We start from the raw sequence: 18,608 nt of genomic DNA on the forward strand, positions 1-18,608 counted from the left end.
CCCTGGAAATGAATGTATTTTGAACAAAGATAAATATTATTTAAATAAATGCTATGCCATCAAAGTCATTGGAAACTGTAGCAGGAAGATCAGAGCCATAAATCCCACATGAGCGCTCAGCAAGAGCTTTTGACCCTGCAAGATCACAGTCCACTATAGCCATCGCACGGCCCTGTAGTCTTGTTACCATTAGATTGGAGTATTCGGTGAACAAACCATTGAACTCCATTAGCAAGCTTTCAGGAATTCCAAAAGCATACCTCGATTGATCTTTTGGCTCGTTCAAAGAGTCCAATATTGTAAACAATCTCTTGAAATCTGTCATATCATCGTATCCCAAAAAGGCAAGTGATAGATGATTCAGGAGCTGATATAATAAATCAGAGCATTGTCTCCAAGAATCCTCGTTCATTGTCTTATAAGCCCCCATCTCAGAACACAGCGTGATTAGTCTGACTAGAGTCCAGACATCTGCCTGAGAAAACGATCTACGTTTCTTCACGGCAAGGAGGATTATTTGCAACCAGTTTTGAAGATGAATCCAATGGGATTTGTCCGAAGGAATTTGGTTCAAATGTAGGGAGACAATGGTCAAAAGGGAGTAGAACACCGATTTGTGAAGTGGATTGACTTCCAAAATTGGCAATTCATCAACATCTGCAACCACGTCATCCTGGAAAAGCTCAAGCCTGTAATTGATCAACGAATTAATATATTCGCTCTCTAGAAGGATCATAAGATCTGTCATACTGTCTGTTGATTCGAAGCGTTCGTTAAGTGGCGCTTGGACGTCTTCTATTGCCAGTTCATGCCTCAAGTCAATGAATTCTGGCACTGTCTGTAAAACAGAGCTTGCCACAGTATTGAGATACCGGACCAACGTAACGAAATCCTCCTTAGGTTTTTCAAACTTCCCCTGCACGATAGATCTCTTATAGACGTCACTCAAGGACTTCACAAATAACTTTAAATAGTCGGCATCTTGCTCCTTACCTTTTTTAGCACCAACCACCAAACGAGCAAGAATCCGAATGCTCACTCTCATTATTTGACCGGAGAATTCCTCCATTGTCATATCCGACAGATTTTTTCCGGTTCTAAACTCCAAGTATCCACTGTGTTCGTTCTGCTGTGCCAAAAGTTTACAGAAATCAAAAAGGTCTCTGGTGCACGTATCAGCAAGCTTTTGGAGAAATACCGTGAACATTTCCGAAAATGAGCTAGCAGAAGTTTGATCTCTGTAAAATGTGATCACTGAGGTGAAGAACGCCAACTCGTATTTCGACCTCATAGCTGCAGTGCCGAAGTATTGCCACTCTAGTTGGATCAAAGCGTCAACAACAACTCCAGTGACAGAACTGATATGTACCCAAAGATGAATACTCGACTTTTTAAGGGAGTCGTTGAGCAGCTCCGGCGCTAGCACAATTGATTTCAGTGCAGAAAGTAATTCCATTCGTATCTTGGGGGATAAATTATGGAAGGCAGCTGGCTTCATCCAGATGAGTTTTCGAATGACATCCATCGTTCTTTGTATCACGTCTGAGAGGTGGGATGTTCGAAGTTTCAGTAAAAGGATAAACAGCGACAAATAGTGACCCACTCGGCCATCTTCTCTATCGTCAATAGCTGCATCCCAAAGTTGTTTCGCCAAATAACGCAATTTTTCCAAAGATACATTTGATGTTAGCCGCAGGCTATTGATCGAGTCGATAACTTGAACCAAGCAACCACGAAGAAGTGATAGAGGAACTTTTTTGAAGACTTCAAACTGACACTGTGTGTAGGAGCTGACGAGATCGAGAGTATGTTCGTAAGCAGATGTTGATCCAAATGCAATCAAAACCCCGAAGAGATTGGCAACTTGTTTTGTAAAATCATGTTTAAACAGTCGAGTCATCACCATAAGGAGACAAATCCTATTTCCAAGAAGCTTGACCGTACACGTGCTGATATCGCTCACAGGGGTGACTTTTTCGATCAGGCTCATCCTTTTTTCTGGTTCCATATATTGCTGGACATGTAGAGTAAGGAATCTAATGTACATGTCTAGACATCCATCAGATTCAGATATGGTCAAGGACAAGGGCACATTGCAAGTGACTCTTTTCATACTGCCTATATTTTCAAAACGATGGTAGCTGATGAGTCTATAGATCTTCACCAGCAAAAGCTCCTCAAAATTCCAATTTAGCTCCTTGATGACTTTCATGACCGTGGATAGAACAGTTCGATACTTCTGTATATCAATAGCGTCCTTGAGAGCTTCAACCTCATGGATGAAAAACTCCCAATCAACCAGAACTGGCCTCTGGGAGTGAAGAAAATAAAGATAGCTTACCACATTTTCAAATGAGAGCTCATGTTCTTTGGCCAAAGAAGCCACCTGATTCCATGGGTTTGGACACAAGGCAAGAAATATCGACATCGATTCCAAGAACTTCGATGAGTTATCTTTCAATGCACAATAGAAATGAGTCTTGGAAATTGAGCATGCCAGTCTGTTGATTTGTCTCTGTAATTTCACAATGACGTGATCGAAACCCTGATGATCTTCCTTGAGTTGTCTCATGAGTCTGCCTGTGAGAGTAGCCACTGTTAGGTGAAAAGGTGCAAATAGAATCTTGATTTTTGCCTCAGTCGTCAGATCCAAAAATGTCCAACACGAGGATAAGAGCACTTTCGCTAGTTTCATGAAATCGTGTCGACTCCATTTAATCATGTTCCATATCAATTGTAGAATGCGAATGTAGGCTTTCCTAATACTGTTGCGATCATCCTCCGAAAACGGTTGTTTAGCAAGAGATGTAAATACCTGCTTCAGCAAGGCTTCCGTCAGTCTAGGAGTCTTATCGGTGTTGGAGTTGTCAAGTGAGTAATGCAAATTTCCAAATGTGAACTCGATAGGCTCGTGCTTGTAGTAGTCGCCATCTTCGTCCAAACAAGCATGGAAGAGTTTGGAATTAATAAATGAGGATTTGCCAGGGTCAAGGTCCTGATATTTGTCGAGGCTCAAATCTCCCATGTGGAACGCCCTTTGCAAAGCTGTTTTACCCAATCTATCCAGGACATCGGTGTAGGTGTTGGTTTTGTTCTGCAATGGTTGCCTGACCTCCACCACTTCCCCGTCTGCTATATCTTCCAATTGCGCCGTGCCAACAATTCGACGCCTCTGGTAATAAAAATGTTTAGGATCTCCTGGGTTTCCCATAAATGGCACCTTCTTTCTGCGTTTGTGAATTGTTGTTGGGGTATAATTCTCTATGCCCCTCGATGGCTTGTCTGTATATATTTTATCTTCACCATCACTAATCCATATCATTTGATCCACTGGCCTTTTGGATAGTGGCTCTGAGGTTCGTTGAAACACCTTACGTCCGTACCTTAGCGAGGGAGTTTCACTTCGCCGCTGTCTATAGGTACCGATAGGTGGTCTTCTAGGTTTGCTCTTCGACCCACCCTTAGTGTTCGGTGCTCTGTTAAGCATGTAATCAATGCCTGCTGATCGATTTTCTTCTGCGTAATCTTTACTAATCATCACTTCAAAAAGCTCTGTCACGTCGGAGTCAGATGATGCAGAGGAAAGCACGTTCATTTCGTCCGCAGACTCAACTGTTGGGGCCGATTGCAAAGGAGTGTACCCTTCTTCCATCTCTTCGTACTTGAATGGCCGAATCTCTGTTTGGATATCCTCGTTGGTCAAAAAATCGGCAAATTCATCATTCCTGGCGTGTTTGTGATTTTTCTTGCGTGCAAGACCTGGACGTGGAGCCCGTGGTTCTCGTTGTAGTCTGGTAATCGCTTGTGATTTGTTGAGCTTCAAAAAAGATTTTGGAAGGACACCCTTCAAAGCATTCTTTTTCTTTAGGAAACGGTTGCGAAACACAAAAGCGTCCTCCTGGCTTTCTTGACTAGGTTCATTGATTTCGTCATGACAAGCAGATTTCATCGCTGAGGGGTCATCATTCTGGCTGTGAACTCTTGATGCCAAAACAGGTGAGGATGGAATAGGTGGCTCATCTTCCACGTATTCGTCCTCACCGCTATCACTCATGTCTGCCTCTTTAGTAAGACTGTTTTGCTCTGCCAACTTGTGAGTTTCGGAGGCAAGGTATGCGGCAAACGACGGCTTGTAGAAAGGACCATATCCAATCTCCTTTTTCTCACGTTCTCTTCGTTTTTGAGAATAAACAGATTCCAGATATGACATGATATCTTTGTAGGATTTTCCCTGGTCGTAAAGATCGTTAAGCTGGTAAATCGATGACAGACCCAAATACACTGCCGTATCAGTGACATACACATGGTCTTGTGAAAACTTATGCCTTCGTGTCCTACGACTGAAGTCAGGCTCAAGAATTGAATATTCTTCCAGCATTTGTTGTGTGCCTGTACGCGGTTGTTGAGGCGATTCTGGCGAAACGTTTGACGAGTTCGTGGGCCCTGGTGTAGCATTTGGCTGTGGTAGAGGTTCCGGACTAAGTGATTGGACACTCACAGGAGTAGTGGGAGGCGAGGAGAGGTCAATACTGACTTGGCTGTTGTTAGCATCAACGGTAGTGTTTTGCGCTGCTGAAGGCAGGTCTCCCCTTGTTGCTGTTTCTTCGTCATCCGATATGAGATTAATCGATTCATTGACCACGGGCTCAATCTCTTCTACAGACTCCTCGCTTTCGTCTGTGCTCACCTGCTCGAGTTCCATTCTTTGCAACCTCAATAAGTAGCGACGATCGGCCTTCGAACTAAGCCGATCTTCAATCGCTTCGTAGTAGGCTTTACCACCGCGGCCACGGGTAGCCTGGTATCGCTTGAAGTCTTCCAGATACACATTGAAGTCCTTTTTCCTGAAGCGATGTTTGGCAACTTGATGTCGTTCATAGAAATGCCGTAATTTGATGTACTTTCTGTTGAGCATGTAAAATATTCGTCCGTCGGAGACACCATTTCGAGATATGCGCTCTAAGTCCTTACGAGATGCAAGATTAAGGTATTCAGCCAGATCCGCGGTGTAGACATGCCGCTGGCAAAATCCGTGTCTGCGCGTCTTCCTTCCAGAGATCTCATTAATGCGGTCTTGTACTGTGATCTGACGGTCGGGAGAAGCAGCGGCCAGAAGCTGTTCAACCAGTTCCCAGCTTATCATTTCATCCTCTCGCACGGGAGAGTTTGGCACTTCAAACTCAACCATTCAGTAGTTCACACCACCTGTGCACTATCGAGTTGGTGAGTAACGCGTTTTTTATGTAGAAAAATTATGTCAGCACAAGTTCAACCTAAAAAATATCTAAACAATGTCCTCGCCCCACCAGACGACTCCGCGGACGTCGAAATCACCATCGAAACGTAAATCGGTAAGTTTCCCTGCTTCCGCTACTGACCCTAAGACTTCAACGAGTATCTCGTCTGCCACCGCGCAGTTACTCACTTCCACGAAGGCCTTGCTCCAATCTTTAACTTCCTGGGCCAACAAAACTGCTTCTGTTGGAGAGGTTTCGGCCAAGTTCGTTCAAGTCGGCGATGATTTCAAGGCACTTCGAAGAGCTTATGTGGCTGGTGGTGTGGACACTAGTGACATTAAAGACATTCCAAATTTATTGAGGAAAGTACTAGAGGAATCACTCATTCTGGAGCCGTCACAAAGCACGCTCGACATGTTTCTTCCGAAAGTTGGTCAGATTGTGGCAGAATTGATGAAGACGCTGAAAGAGAAACAGGCAGAGTCTCAATCGGTTGCTGAAAAACGCAAATCTCAAAACCACCGCTCTGTCTCGGGCCCAGCAAATGTGTCTGCTTCCGCTACAAGTCCTCCGCTTCCTCCACCCCCATCGGAGTCTACAAATGATGCTATATCTCGTCTTCAGAACAATCACTCGCTTATGAGAAAAGCATCAAAGCGTTTTTCTGCTTACCAAACCTCAAAAATAATGTCGATGAATGCGATCAGTCCTCGCAATTCTCCAGCTCCGGCTGAAAAACAGACATTAAGTCCCGAACCACCAAGCAGTCCACTGCAAGCTGAAGTCTCAAAAAACATCAAGAAGTCAGAGATCCATCAACAGCTTACCGCTCCATCAATCACTTTGGAGGAGGCTTTCGATAGCAAAAAGACCATTTTTGTTAAGCTCGAAGGACGCGTCAAGAAAACACAGGTACAATTACCAACCACAATCACTCAATTGCGCACTCTTTTTACAGAAAAGTTTGGATACGTGCCGGAAGATGAATTTCCTCCTATTTATATACAGCCGTCGCCAACGGACATCGCATACGAGCTTGAAGATACCTCAGAAATCACAGATTCTGTTATTATCTCTCTTTCAGAGCCTAACTTCACAACCTCTCTAATGAAAGAGATGAAGAGCCAAACAGAATTGCTTCGAAATGAAATTGTTAAACTAGAGGAGAGCTTGAGTGGTCGTTTACGAAATTCAGGGGTAAGTGCAGTTGCCAGAGAGCCAGGAGTCATTTCATCACCCTCTAATCTCACCTCAACGGATATCACGACCGAAATTGAGAGTCTCAAAACTGAACTTACAAAAGCTAGACAACTACAGAAAGCACTGAAGAAGCGTGTTGGTGCCGCAATCGAAGACGCCTTAGAGCTAGTTGAAAACTTCCAGAATTCGAGTTTGTCACCCGAGGGAGTTATCAGCAACCCGTACATGGAACACTGCAAACGAAAGGTTAGCTCCGAGTGTGAAAATCTGGTCACTAGAATTGATGACCTACAAGACATCATTGAAGCTCTAAAACTAGACATTAGCAAACGTGGAAGCAAACCCACACAGAAACAAATCCTCCACGTTCAAAAAGAGCTTCAGACGACCAAAACGAATCTGTCTTCGCTTTTGCAATATATGTCCATCGAACGCAAGAACTGGAACGCCAGATGGCAAGCAGAGCTTACTGCTGTTTTGGAAGAGCAAGAGTTTTTCAAAGAGCAGGAGACTATTATACATTTGCTTGAGGAGGATTTAAGTTCTGCAGATGATACATATGCACTGATAGTGAAATGTGTTGAAGAGTTGGAGAAAAATCCAAAATTGATGCGTGCTGGGAGTGTAGCTCTTCCGCCTCCAGACCCATCTGTTTCAATAAGCCAGATGAGGAATGCCTTAATGGACGAAGTTCTCAGTTTGAAACCAGATCATGATTCCAGGGTTGAAGCTATCATGAAAGCCGAGAAAGTTAGGGAGAAGGAAAGGGAGATTCTGATTGGCAACCAGGCTAAAGATGGAACAGAGGAATCATTGGAGGTTCAGAGCGATGATATGAATAATAATGTCTAACGGTGATTAGAAACGAGACTTTTAATGCTGGTCAGAAAGTTTTGAGAAGCGAACGGATAAAGGTCAAGTATGATGTACCTACTTTCGTAAGTATTAGCTTTTCCGTTAGTAGCAGAAACTGGTCAAACCTTGTAGTTTCCATTTTGTCGTTTCTTGCTACCGACTTCTTGGATTTTTTAAATCTCGTGGAAAGGGATTGAATAAGTATCTGTATATTTTGTTTCAAAGTGTCCTCGTCATTGATGTCTGCATTAAAGAAGTCTGAGGCCAATGCCTGCTTGAGATGAATCGCCAGAGTGGAGTATAAAGCTTTGAAAGATGAAACTCGCACTGGAGTTAGATCATAGGAGTCAAGATTCTTCGTGACGCTTAGTGTCTTCAAATTTATTGTGGTCCCAAGGAAATCAATAGTTTCCTCGGACACAACACTCTTTTGCTTGTTCACCATTATATTGAACTGGGGAATGCGTTTCTCAATGAGATCTTGATATTTGGCTATTATGTCCATCTGAGTTGATAATATTAGAAAATCATCAGCAAGCCGGATGATTTTCACATTGCCACCTCCTAGCGAGAGCAGGTACTCTGTGAGCTTGTCATAGACGATTTCACAAAAGACACCGGAGAGCGGAAAACCTTGGAAAACACCTCTTTTTCTATGAAACGTCTCTGATGACGAGAGAAGAGCTACATGTTCGAGTTGCTGCTCGACAATCTTCATAATCTCACTCTTCTTCAATACTGAAGGGCTATTGGCGTGGGATAGCACTTTATCCGAAAATGTGCTTTCATGCCCTTCCAATACTGAAAGCTTGCGGCGGTTTCGTTTTCCAGTAGCAGTTGGTGCGCTCAGCACAAAATAGCGTTTAATGTGAAATTCAAAGGTCTCGGGTGTCTCCTTGAGCAGCTCAGAAATCAGTGGCAGTATCATCGTTCTGGGCAACGTGTCATAGGCCTGTCGGATGTCAAATTTCAGGGCATATACTGAGCCTCTAATTTGATTTTTGTATTTCAACAGCTCGTATGGCAGATCGCTTACAGAGTTAATACAGTTTTTTCTCCGTTTGTGTGAAAGAACGAGGTTTGCTATCTTCACTTCATTCTTATGACGATCCATGTATTCGAATACATTTTTCCTAGAACCCTTGAATGGCATTGTAATAAATCGTAGATCATGAGCTTTCGGTAGCAGTTTCTGGCTACCAATAAAATCGTCATTTCTTGCATAAGTGAAATAGCTATTCAAATTCTGCGGTCTCCTTTGCAGAAACCGGCCATAGTATTTGTCTTTAAAATGTTTTGAAATCCGTCTCCACGTGTCATGTCTATAGTAGAGTAGTTCAAAAGATTGCGAGATATCTGTGACATGAAAAAAAGAAGCTACGAGTTTGAATAGCATCGAATTAAAAAACCACCAAATGAATTGAGTCCAAGTGTTTTGTGCTTTTATGAACTCGTGTTTGTTCATCTTTCTTTCTGGAACCAGCCAGCCAACATCTGTGATCTTGAAATTCTTTGCCACATTACAAACATAAATGGAATCCTTTTTATGGCTGTTAAGAACTTCGGCAATCTTCTTGAATAGCACTGACTTATTATGAGGCGACCCAAAGAGTTCCTTAGGCATGATCTTTTCAAGAATTATGGTAACAAACTTTATCACGCATTCTTTTCCCACCGCTAAGTCGAAATTGGATTTAATGTTTGTTGGTTCGGGACAAATCGAGTCTAATATATATGGATAATCTGGTTGATGGTTCATATGATGAATGCGCATTGACTCAAGTAAAAACTCAAGTTTTGGATGCCGACCATGTTCCGTTTTGAAAACGTCATAAATTAGAGAGGCAGATTCAGGCAGCGGATTCAGCCGTGGCAAAGACCATATCTCACTATAAAGCATGTTCTTTATACTCAATTGTGATGACCTGCATTGCATCTTGTAATTACTTTCGTTCAATTCGCCCCAGAGATAAACATTTCCCATCCGTGCCGTGTAATTGATCAAGAGATCCAGAAATGTCTCCGTTCCTATTATTGTGTGTACGAGTCTGAATTCCGGGGACTTCAATAGATTGGTGACAGCATTTCTTCCTTTGAATCCATAACTGTTGGCGATTTCCAGATCATCGCCAGTTACTAATCCGTTGATCAAAGCGTTTTCAAAGCGATTATCCGCCAGATATCCGACTAACATATCGATCAGCTCTTCGTGACTGTAATTAGGCTCTACTAGCGTGGACGGAATTTTACGGTCTTTGACACGCTCAATCTGTATCTCTCGTCCTGTTCCATGCCAACGTGTTTCAAAAAGATCATGGATCAGGGGCTTAAAATCATCAGACGTCTTGTTTTCATCAACATACTGATCAAACCTCATAAAAAATTCTTTTCACAAAGGATGAGCTATGATATAGATTATGAAACCTTCACTTTTTATAAGAAATATCGAAGGATGCAAATCCAAGATAGCGTGGAGCCTTTTTTGGTTGACCACTGGATAGTATACATTGAACCCAAAGAATCCTCGTTGATAAATTCAATAATAAAAAACGAATTCAAAGAGAGTGCTAATAGCTTACGACATTTGAAGCGGTTTTTGAAAGCGAAAAAGAATGATGGAGATTTGCTGAAGGTTCTAATTTGTGCCTGTGATCAGATCAACCAAGAAGAGCTTGAGAAGATATTGTTCGGTCCGCTGAAACGCGCACGGATCGAGAAAGTAAAAGTTCCACTTAATAAGCCTTTTGACAAAGATCTAAACGCGGAATGGTCAGCCAAATACTGGCCTATTGTTTGGAAAGGAAATCCCATGATACAAGAGCTGAATGAAAGTTACAAACAGTTCTGTGAACAGAAAGTACAGGGTTATCTGAAATTAATTTCGGATCTGTCCAAAACGACTAAAGACCTCCCTGTGGTGACCATCTTTGTTGACCCATCTACAGATCAAATAATGGCCCAGCAATTTGATTTGCGTGATTCATCGGACATTATGAGACATTCGATAATGAATTGCATTGGTGAAATAGCAAAAAACGAGCTACAACGTAGGGAAGCTCATCCAGACCCTTCAGCCCCTACAAACTATCTCTGTCTCAACTATCATGTCTATACTACCCACGAACCATGCACTATGTGCGCAATGGCTCTATTACACTCCCGAATAGGCCGTTTAATATACATAAAGGATTCGAAAAGAACCGGAGCTATAGGTGTCGAAAGCGGTAATAAATATATGCTCCATCTGTCGTGTTCTTTGAATTGGAAGTTCGAGAGTTTCAAGTACATAGGCGACGAATTCGATGTTGCAGATGTAGATCAGCATATAAATGTATGACTATTTCCCCAATTCCAATAAGCGATTTTCGAGTTGATGTAAATCTGTACACAACGATTCAATTGACGTTTCAAAGTTGATGGTTCCATATCTTAGGTCATTGAAAGCATCAATTTGCTCATTGATTTCCTCTAGCTCGACTTTTACATCCTGCTCGATAGCTTCTATTCGTGACTCCAGAGACTGATTCAATTGATCCATCGACTGTATCAATTGCATAAGGCTCAAATCTTCCACTTGTACAGTAGTCTCATTGTTGTCTGTATCTATACGTCCCAAATCCAGTTGGTCGATACTCGATTCAACGCGCTCAAGAATGTTCTGTTTCTGTCTCGATAATGTGTCATACAACTTAGTTTCTTCCTCGTCCAATAATTGGTTACGGCAGACCAATTGAACTATTGAGTGAAACCTTTCTCGCGATATTAGCTGCGGAAATTCCTTTGAATCGGTAAGATACCGTTTAATAAGCTCTTTAGATTGGACGTTTGCCATGGCGTCACTAATCGCGTTGAAGACAAAAAAATATTTTTTGGAAAATAAACGAATTGCACAACATGGAACTTTTACCAGAGGGCCAGAAAAACACCACTGAGGTGACCTGGCAAGACCAGCAAAAAATCAACTCTTTCTCTACATTGATATCAAAGAAAGACGCACTGAGTGCAACTCTTGATGAACACAAACAAGAGAAAGAATACCTTGACGATTTAGCACTAGAGATTGAACTTGTCGACGAAGATGAGAAACTCAATTATAAGATTGGCGATTCATTTGTTTTGATGAAACAATCAGAGATTGTGGAGAGATTGGAGAAGGATCAAGAATTGCTGGATTCTAAAATCAGCGAGCTGGAAAGCCAAATTGAGGACATCGATCAGGAACTTAATAATCTGAAAAAGCTGCTTTATGCTAAATTCGGCAACGCCATTAATCTCGAAAGATAGATACCTTCTTGTACAAGGCCGCTATTAATATACATATCGCTCTACTCAATTCCTTTTTGACTCTTAATGAGAGCCACTTCCCCGCTGAGCTTATCAGTTTGCTTCTTTAGATCAATCAACGTAGCAATGCTTTGAAGTAACTGATCGAACTTCGAACAAACGTTTGCTGTTGGTAGAGTGGGCTTCATGGAGATTTGCAATTCGTTTAAAACCTCCGCCACCTTAGCCTGCACTGCTGGCTTAAAACTCGACAGTTTTTGAGAACGGATATAAACGCCAGGTTGCAACTTCTCATCGTGAAACCTCAATCCATACACCTCCATTTCTTCGGCCGTAAGTTTAGATTGTAAAAGCTGCCAAACCTCAGACTGCACCTGCTGTTGTGAAATCTCCTGTTTGCCTCCATACAGCTTCTGCGACAAAGATGACTTTTTGCCCTGGCGTTGTCTCATCAAATGCTGTTGTTGCGCTTGTTGTATTTGTTGCGTGTGAGGAATGGCATTTGGACCCAATTGAGGAGGAACGGGAACTTCTGGTTTCCGTTTCTTTGACTTGTCCACAGTCATAAGAGAATTGTAAAGCTGGGTGAGACCAGATGAGGTGGTATATTGTTCAATTGAGGCGGAAGATTGGGGAGAGTCAAGAAGTTGCAACAATTGTGCTCTTTCCATGAGCATCTTTTTCGCAGCCAGCTCGAACTTCCGGGCCTCGATGACCAATGATTCTTCTTCGGCAATCTCCGTTGGAGCTCTATGGATCAAACGGTTCAAATACTGTTTTCTTTCTAGTTCCTGTTTTTTGTCGAACGATTCCAGTCCTTTGATCAAGGCAACATCTCTTGTGCCATCAGGGTTGGAGTTCAAAAGCTTCGCCGACACAGAATACAGTCGTTCTTTCAAATCTTCGAGGCTTCTGTGTTTGTCGTTGTGAAATTCGTATCTGTCGTATACCACTGCCCACCTCAAATCATAGTCTTTAGCCAGATCAAATAAAAACTTGGTTTCTTCGAAAGTCCAGTCTTCACTCAAATCCTTTAGCTTCTCATCGTATTCTTCCTTGCTGAATGATGGAATATCCAGGGAGGTGTTGTATTTTGCAAAATTGTATGATCTTCGCTCGTCTGATGGCGCGACGGGTCCTTTCACCCAGTGATGGAGCTCGAGCTCGTCTGATCTAGCCTCATTTTTGAAAGGTGCCCAAACCCACGGACTTGCTTTCCCTGAGTTGATTTTGTCTTTAAACTTGAAGCCTTTTTCAACAGCGACAGGAGGCAAATTGGAACCAATAAGGTTGTACAGCTCTCTGCTCATGGCGTGCTTCTTCTTTTTGGATTGTGACCCAAAGTCATTGTCTGAACGTGCGTGCTTCTTTGGCTGCACGCGAGCCTCTTCCTTGATGTTGAATACGTCCAGGATGTCCGAGGCCATTATGAGGATGGTTTGCGAAAACAATTTTTTCTGGGCTGCGTAACCTAATTACAACTTCTTCAGATCAGTATGTCTAACGCATGGGGGGTTCGTGGGCGTACCAAGATTCGGCCACCAAAGAAGATTGTTTCTGGCGAGATCGACTTTGAAAAGACCTGGACCATAATCAGAGACGCGATTCAAGAGATTCAACATAAAAATGCTTCAAAGTTGTCGTTTGAAGAACTTTACCGGAAGGCGTACAATTTAGTGTTGCGCAAGAAGGGAAAGATGCTCTACGACCATGTGGAGCTCACCATACAACAATACTTACTGAATGAAACTCGCAAGCAACTTCTCGAGAGTCTCAATAATGATGATAACAGAACATTCTTGTTAAAACTTAACAATGTCTGGGAAGACCATTTGCTGAGCATGCGTATGATCAGCGATGTGCTAATGTATCTTGACAGGGTTTACGCCAAAGAGTTCCATTTACCACTGATTTACGATGTTGGGCTCAAGGCTTTCAGGGATAGTGTAATCAAGTACAATCAAAACGAGATTGGTATGGCAGTTATTGACATCATCATTGAATACATCAATCGCAGCAGACACGGTGAAATCATTGACAAGTTTATCATCAAGGCGATCATCTACATGTTCAGCTCACTTTCAGAGACAATATCCATGGATTCAGACGACAAGGTTCCATATGGAGAAAATTACTATCTTCGCTACTTTGAGCCTGTATTATTACAACAAAGTCACACATATTTTGAACAGAAAGCTACTGAGCTTCTTACATACCAATCGGGTACGATATACATTGATAATGTTACGCAACTTAGCCAAGATGAGGAGGCACGTATCCAGTTATACCTTCCTGATGTGACGTCGCCGAAACTTATCGAGCTGATGGACAACGATCTGATAACACGGCATATGGAGTCAATAATGAAACTTGAGAATGATGGACTTCGAAACTGGATTAGTGAAAATAATTTCAAAATGTTGGCCTCGTTGTATAGGCTCATTGGACGAGTTGATTCCGAGTTTGAAATGCTTAAAAGACAACTTCGCCTTATAGTTCTAAGTAACTGCGAGAACCTGAATAGCAAAACAAAAGAGGAGTTGGACCTTCAAGAAAAAACCGCTGAAGAACAGGATCCAGATAAAAGAGCAAAGAAGAAGAGTGGTAAGGAAAGCGCTACACAGTTTGCTGTGCGCTGGATTCAAAATTTCTTGGATCTCAAGGAGAAGTATGACGTGATAATCAAGAATGCTTTTGATGGAAATCCCGGCATTGTGAGAGAAGTTGAATCTTCCGTCTCCGAATTTCTGAATTCTGATAATAAAACTGCAGAGTACCTCTCGCTGTACATTGACGATGGTATCAAAAAATCATTCAAGGACAAATCGCAGGAAGAAGTGGAAAATCTACTGGACAAATCAATCATCGTCTTCCGGTTCATCAAAGAAAAGGATGTTTTCGAGAAATACTATAAGAATCATCTCGCAAGGCGTCTGTTGCAACAGAAATCGAGCTCTAACGATATTGAAATGAATATGATCACCAAACTCAAACAAGAAATAGGCTCGTCATTTACATCACAGTTTGAAGGAATGTTTAAAGATATCAAGACCTCACAAGATTTATCAGGGGAGTTTAATCGAAAACTCTCTGGAGACGAGGAAATTCGCAAAGTCAATGGTAGAAGGTTGGATATGGAAACATCAATATTAACTACCACCTTCTGGCCTATGCCAATCAACAAAGCGTTGAGTGAAGTGCAATACCCAGAAGAGCTTGAGCTTTTAAGAAATAGATACGAGTCATTTTACATGACTAAATATGGTGGACGAAATCTAACGTGGGCTCCCAACTTTGGTACCGTTGACATTCGCATTCACTATCCGAAAAAGACGTACGAAGTGAACATGTCAACATATTCTGCGATTATCATTCTGACATGTTTTAGAGAGGGCTCGGATAAACAAGAATACACTTTTGAAGAGATTCACGAAATAACAAGAATTCCCAAGCCGGACTTGATACGGCATTTGCAATCTATTTCAGTCGCTTCGAGAACCAGACTACTGAAGAAAGATCCGATGTCCAAGGATATTCGCCCTATGGATGTCTTCTCAGTCAATGAGCAGTTCAAGTCTCCTCAAACAAAAATTAAGGTTTCCACTGTTTCTTCAGGCTCGAAGGTTGAAGACGATTCGCAGAGATCTGAGACAATGGATGCCATTAATAAATCAAGAATTCTTGAAACTGAAGCTGCGGTTGTGCGTATTATGAAAGCTCGCAGACAATCCAATCATCAGGAGCTGGTGAACGAGGTTATTCGTCAGCTCATCAGCAGATTCAAGCCACAGCCTTCATTTATCAAGCAGAGAATTGAGGACCTGATTGAGAAAGAGTATCTGGCAAGAGATGAAGCTGATAGAAATATATACCATTACTTAGCATGAATGCATGTCGATGATATCAGAAATTATTAATGATGGTCTAATACACCCCTACACAGCTTCTCCCTGAAAGAAATTGTACGGAACAAAAAAATTGATAGTAATTTATTCCTTTTCAACGGATTCTCGATGTAGATCTTTCTCATTGATCTACAGCTCCTTTTCGAATGATGTTTTGTCATGACCCTAGGAGTCGAGGTTCCGATTGGCCAAGGATACATAAAATTAGTGCATCATAGTACATCGCTTTCGGGTAACACAAAGTGGTGTCTCCAAGAACACATACATCATAATTACGCCTAGACTTAAATTCAAGATACTCATAAATTAGAAAAGGGAATTCGTATTAACAGGTCGATGGATCGTTTACTCTTGGCCAAATCCAATAGTCTCTTCAACGGCAATAGTGAGCTTCTTTTTCAGCGACTCATAATCTTTGTATGGAGGCAGATCCACTCTGTTGAAACAAGTGTGCGATTTTGGAAGCTGGTCCGGCTCTCCAGCTTTTTCTATAGTGAAACGTCTTGGACCATCCGATCCCTGTAAATCTTTAAATCCATTGACAGGAATTCTGGACGTACCGGTGGTGAATTGTAATAACCTTGCTCTCTGTTCTCCTTCCCACTCACTCACGCACTTCCAGAACCACTGGATCACTTCGTCACTCTCTTGATAGCCTCTGTAATCTGTATGTTTCTTCCAATCTTCAATGTCAATGTCTGCCAGTCCTCCAATCAAGAGCTCCAATTCCCTCTCATCGAAGACCGAAACTAATTCTTGCGGAATCAGCTCGTTAAATCCATCCATGAAGGCCTTAAATTGAGCCTCCACTGGCTTGGAGATAATCCACTCAGTCTTGAGCTCGACATATTCTCTCTTATTTTCGTTCGTCACCTCGATGTTTCTACCGTTTGGTTTCAGATCAATGATGACCTTCTCTCCAAATCTATCTTCTTCAATCGAGAATGTCTCGTAAATGACGTCCGTGATATCATTCTCGAGCATCCAGCATAAAGACTTGTACATCTCAGCATCCACACTTTCCAAATCTTGCAGCACAATCTTTTTATGAAGCATCATTTTATACATTGCACCCACGAAGAAAGCATCCAAGAAACGACGATGAAACACTCCCAAACCGACAGTTCTTCCAATGAATTTGAAATATGTCAGGTTTTCAGGATTCACACCTGAGTTTGGATTGATTTGAAGTGTATAATTGTCGCTCGATGCGTATTGGAAAAGGCAATAAAATGGATTGAACATTTCGTGCGAAAGTTGTTGGAAGAACTCTCTAGAAACTCCACCGTAATCCAGTCCTTCTTCTCCCTCAAACTTAATCATCAGCCTCTTCTTCAAATCCTCTGGGGTTTGTCTCATGATGTCACGGAAAGCATCTTCCATAAGATGGTCTCTTCTAACTTTAATGTGACATTGCCCTGGAAGAATTCTTATTGCAGGTTGCGATCTGAAATACACCAGCTTTCTTCTGAAATCACGTTTGTATTGAGGAACATTCTGGTCGAGCGATGATGGCAATCTTGGATCGTCCCATGTCGTGGTTTTGGTATTGTGGTCGACAAAATAAACTCTAGATGTATTGGCTAATCTCATTTCCCAACCACTTGGAAGCGGACCCATTGCTGACAATCGTTGTGCGTTGTATCCTCCATTGTTGCCAAAGCTTTTAACGAATTGCTGTCTTCTTGGATCAACCCATGTAGTGGTTCTGCTGTTGTGGTCCACGTAATATGGCCTTCCCTCTGGAGTGAAACGTTGTTCCCAACCTGGAGGAAGTTCACCTAGGCCAGGACTTGTTGCTCCTGTGGCAGCCATGGTCATTGCAGTAGCCTGATCTACCTGAGAATTGGTTTCAGGCAAAGTTCTATTACGGTATTGCGTTCTTTCAGCCTCTCTCGCCCTTTCCCTTTCCTGTTCTCTCTGGCTCTCAGATTGGTCCAATGTAGGTCTCTTCCAGGTGGTAGTCCTCGAGTTGTGATCAACATAATAAGTTCTGCCAAAATTGTCAGTTCTCCGCTCCCATCCAGGTGGCAGTCTACCATACTGATCTTCGAACGAAGAGAACTGCCTTGCTGGTGCAGGTCTAACGGAAGATGATATAGCAGCAGCAGCAGCGGAACCTGGAAATTGATTGTTTAGGTTTCCGGTATCCACTGGAGCCCTTGGGCTGGAAACTGAAGGTGAAGCTACGGTAGACGCAGGTGTCTGCGCTGATGTGTTCGATTGCGCAAAATTGGAAGGATCTCTGGAGTCTCTCGCAGAAGCATTCTGGTGAGAAATGGTGAGTATCAATTTTCCGGAAACCGTCAGATGTGAGTTAGACCTCTTCAACTCCTCAGCAACGGTCTGTTCGCTTGATGTGTCGTTCAAATTGATAACATCGCCAACTTTAATATTGACGACACCCAAGAAGCCTTGGTCCTTCTTCTTGAACTTCTTTTGATCAAATATCTGCACGATCAGGATGGAATTCTCCGTTACAGAAAACTCAAAAGACTGATTCCAATGCGGTGACAAAGTCTTTTTGGCAGTCTCGGTTGTTTGCGTCTGTGCGCCATCGACCGTCAAAACTGCAAAAGGATCTGGAGACCGAAAAACGTCCCGCTTACATAGTCCCTCAGCTGCTATCACTCTGACCCGAATTTTCGACCGCGTTGACATTGTAGGCCAAAAAACAGAAATGTGTTTTTGAAAGGAGGTTACCTATAGTTTTGGTGACAAATTTGGTCACAATGCAGTATATGAACTTGGATACCCTAGAAATGCAGTAAATGCAGTAGCCGAACCCGTTTTTCTCACTTAAAAGCCAAGCAAAACCCCCCACTTTAACTGTAAAATGGGTATGATGACGTTACAAACAAATCAATTAGTCAATATCGCCTTCTGATATTTTTCCTTCCTCTAATCCCGCGATTACTTAAGCATTAGTTAATACTTTTGGCCATTTACGAATATATCAGGCGTACGAACGCGAGATCTTAAGATATCTCCAGCACACTGAAAGTTATGTGCCGCGGATTCCGACCTAGATTAGTCAAGACACATGATTTTCGCTAACCCAAGCACATCTCATGACTCTGCTTTTTGTATTCGAGAATTGTACAGAAATGTTTACAAACACTACGCG

At 42.3% G+C, this 18,608-nt stretch overlaps 8 protein-coding genes across 8 annotated transcripts; 3 read left to right on the top strand and 5 right to left on the bottom strand.

Moving 5' to 3' along the window:
* Positions 1 to 40: 40 nt before the first annotated feature.
* HPODL_01275 (uncharacterized protein) lies at positions 41 to 5,188 on the bottom strand (the record flags this gene model as incomplete). Its single annotated transcript, XM_014077781.1, has 1 exon — positions 41 to 5,188. One exon carries the CDS (start codon positions 5,186 to 5,188, stop codon positions 41 to 43), a length of 5,148 nt encoding a protein of 1,715 aa, XP_013933256.1.
* A 103-nt stretch (positions 5,189 to 5,291) lies between these two features.
* HPODL_01276 (Bud site selection protein 6) lies at positions 5,292 to 7,289 on the top strand (the record flags this gene model as incomplete). Its single annotated transcript, XM_014077782.1, has 2 exons — positions 5,292 to 5,351; positions 5,385 to 7,289. 2 exons carry the CDS (start codon positions 5,292 to 5,294, stop codon positions 7,287 to 7,289), a joined length of 1,965 nt encoding a protein of 654 aa, XP_013933257.1.
* Positions 7,290 to 7,320: 31 nt separating this feature from the next.
* On the bottom strand, positions 7,321 to 9,669 carry HPODL_01277 (telomerase reverse transcriptase; the record flags this gene model as incomplete). Its single annotated transcript, XM_014077783.1, has 1 exon — positions 7,321 to 9,669. One exon carries the CDS (start codon positions 9,667 to 9,669, stop codon positions 7,321 to 7,323), a length of 2,349 nt encoding a protein of 782 aa, XP_013933258.1.
* A 960-nt stretch (positions 9,670 to 10,629) lies between these two features.
* Positions 10,630 to 11,124, bottom strand: HPODL_01278 (uncharacterized protein; the record flags this gene model as incomplete). Its single annotated transcript, XM_014077784.1, has 1 exon — positions 10,630 to 11,124. The coding sequence occupies one exon, from the start codon at positions 11,122 to 11,124 to the stop codon at positions 10,630 to 10,632; it is 495 nt and encodes a 164-aa protein (XP_013933259.1).
* Positions 11,125 to 11,186: 62 nt separating this feature from the next.
* Positions 11,187 to 11,576, top strand: HPODL_01279 (Prefoldin subunit 4; the record flags this gene model as incomplete). The annotated part of the gene is made up of 1 exon (XM_014077785.1): positions 11,187 to 11,576. One exon carries the CDS (start codon positions 11,187 to 11,189, stop codon positions 11,574 to 11,576), a length of 390 nt encoding a protein of 129 aa, XP_013933260.1.
* Positions 11,577 to 11,617: 41 nt separating this feature from the next.
* On the bottom strand, positions 11,618 to 13,003 carry HPODL_01280 (uncharacterized protein; the record flags this gene model as incomplete). Its single annotated transcript, XM_014077786.1, has 1 exon — positions 11,618 to 13,003. The coding sequence occupies one exon, from the start codon at positions 13,001 to 13,003 to the stop codon at positions 11,618 to 11,620; it is 1,386 nt and encodes a 461-aa protein (XP_013933261.1).
* A 69-nt stretch (positions 13,004 to 13,072) lies between these two features.
* On the top strand, positions 13,073 to 15,463 carry HPODL_01281 (Cullin; the record flags this gene model as incomplete). Its single annotated transcript, XM_014077787.1, has 1 exon — positions 13,073 to 15,463. One exon carries the CDS (start codon positions 13,073 to 13,075, stop codon positions 15,461 to 15,463), a length of 2,391 nt encoding a protein of 796 aa, XP_013933262.1.
* Positions 15,464 to 15,826: 363 nt separating this feature from the next.
* HPODL_01282 (E3 ubiquitin-protein ligase pub1) lies at positions 15,827 to 18,142 on the bottom strand (the record flags this gene model as incomplete). Its single annotated transcript, XM_014077788.1, has 1 exon — positions 15,827 to 18,142. The coding sequence occupies one exon, from the start codon at positions 18,140 to 18,142 to the stop codon at positions 15,827 to 15,829; it is 2,316 nt and encodes a 771-aa protein (XP_013933263.1).
* Positions 18,143 to 18,608: the final 466 nt, after the last annotated feature.

Source organism: Ogataea parapolymorpha, chromosome VI, assembly GCF_000187245.1.
Source record: "Ogataea parapolymorpha DL-1 chromosome VI, whole genome shotgun sequence".
Lineage (NCBI taxonomy): Eukaryota > Fungi > Ascomycota > Pichiomycetes > Pichiales > Pichiaceae > Ogataea > Ogataea parapolymorpha.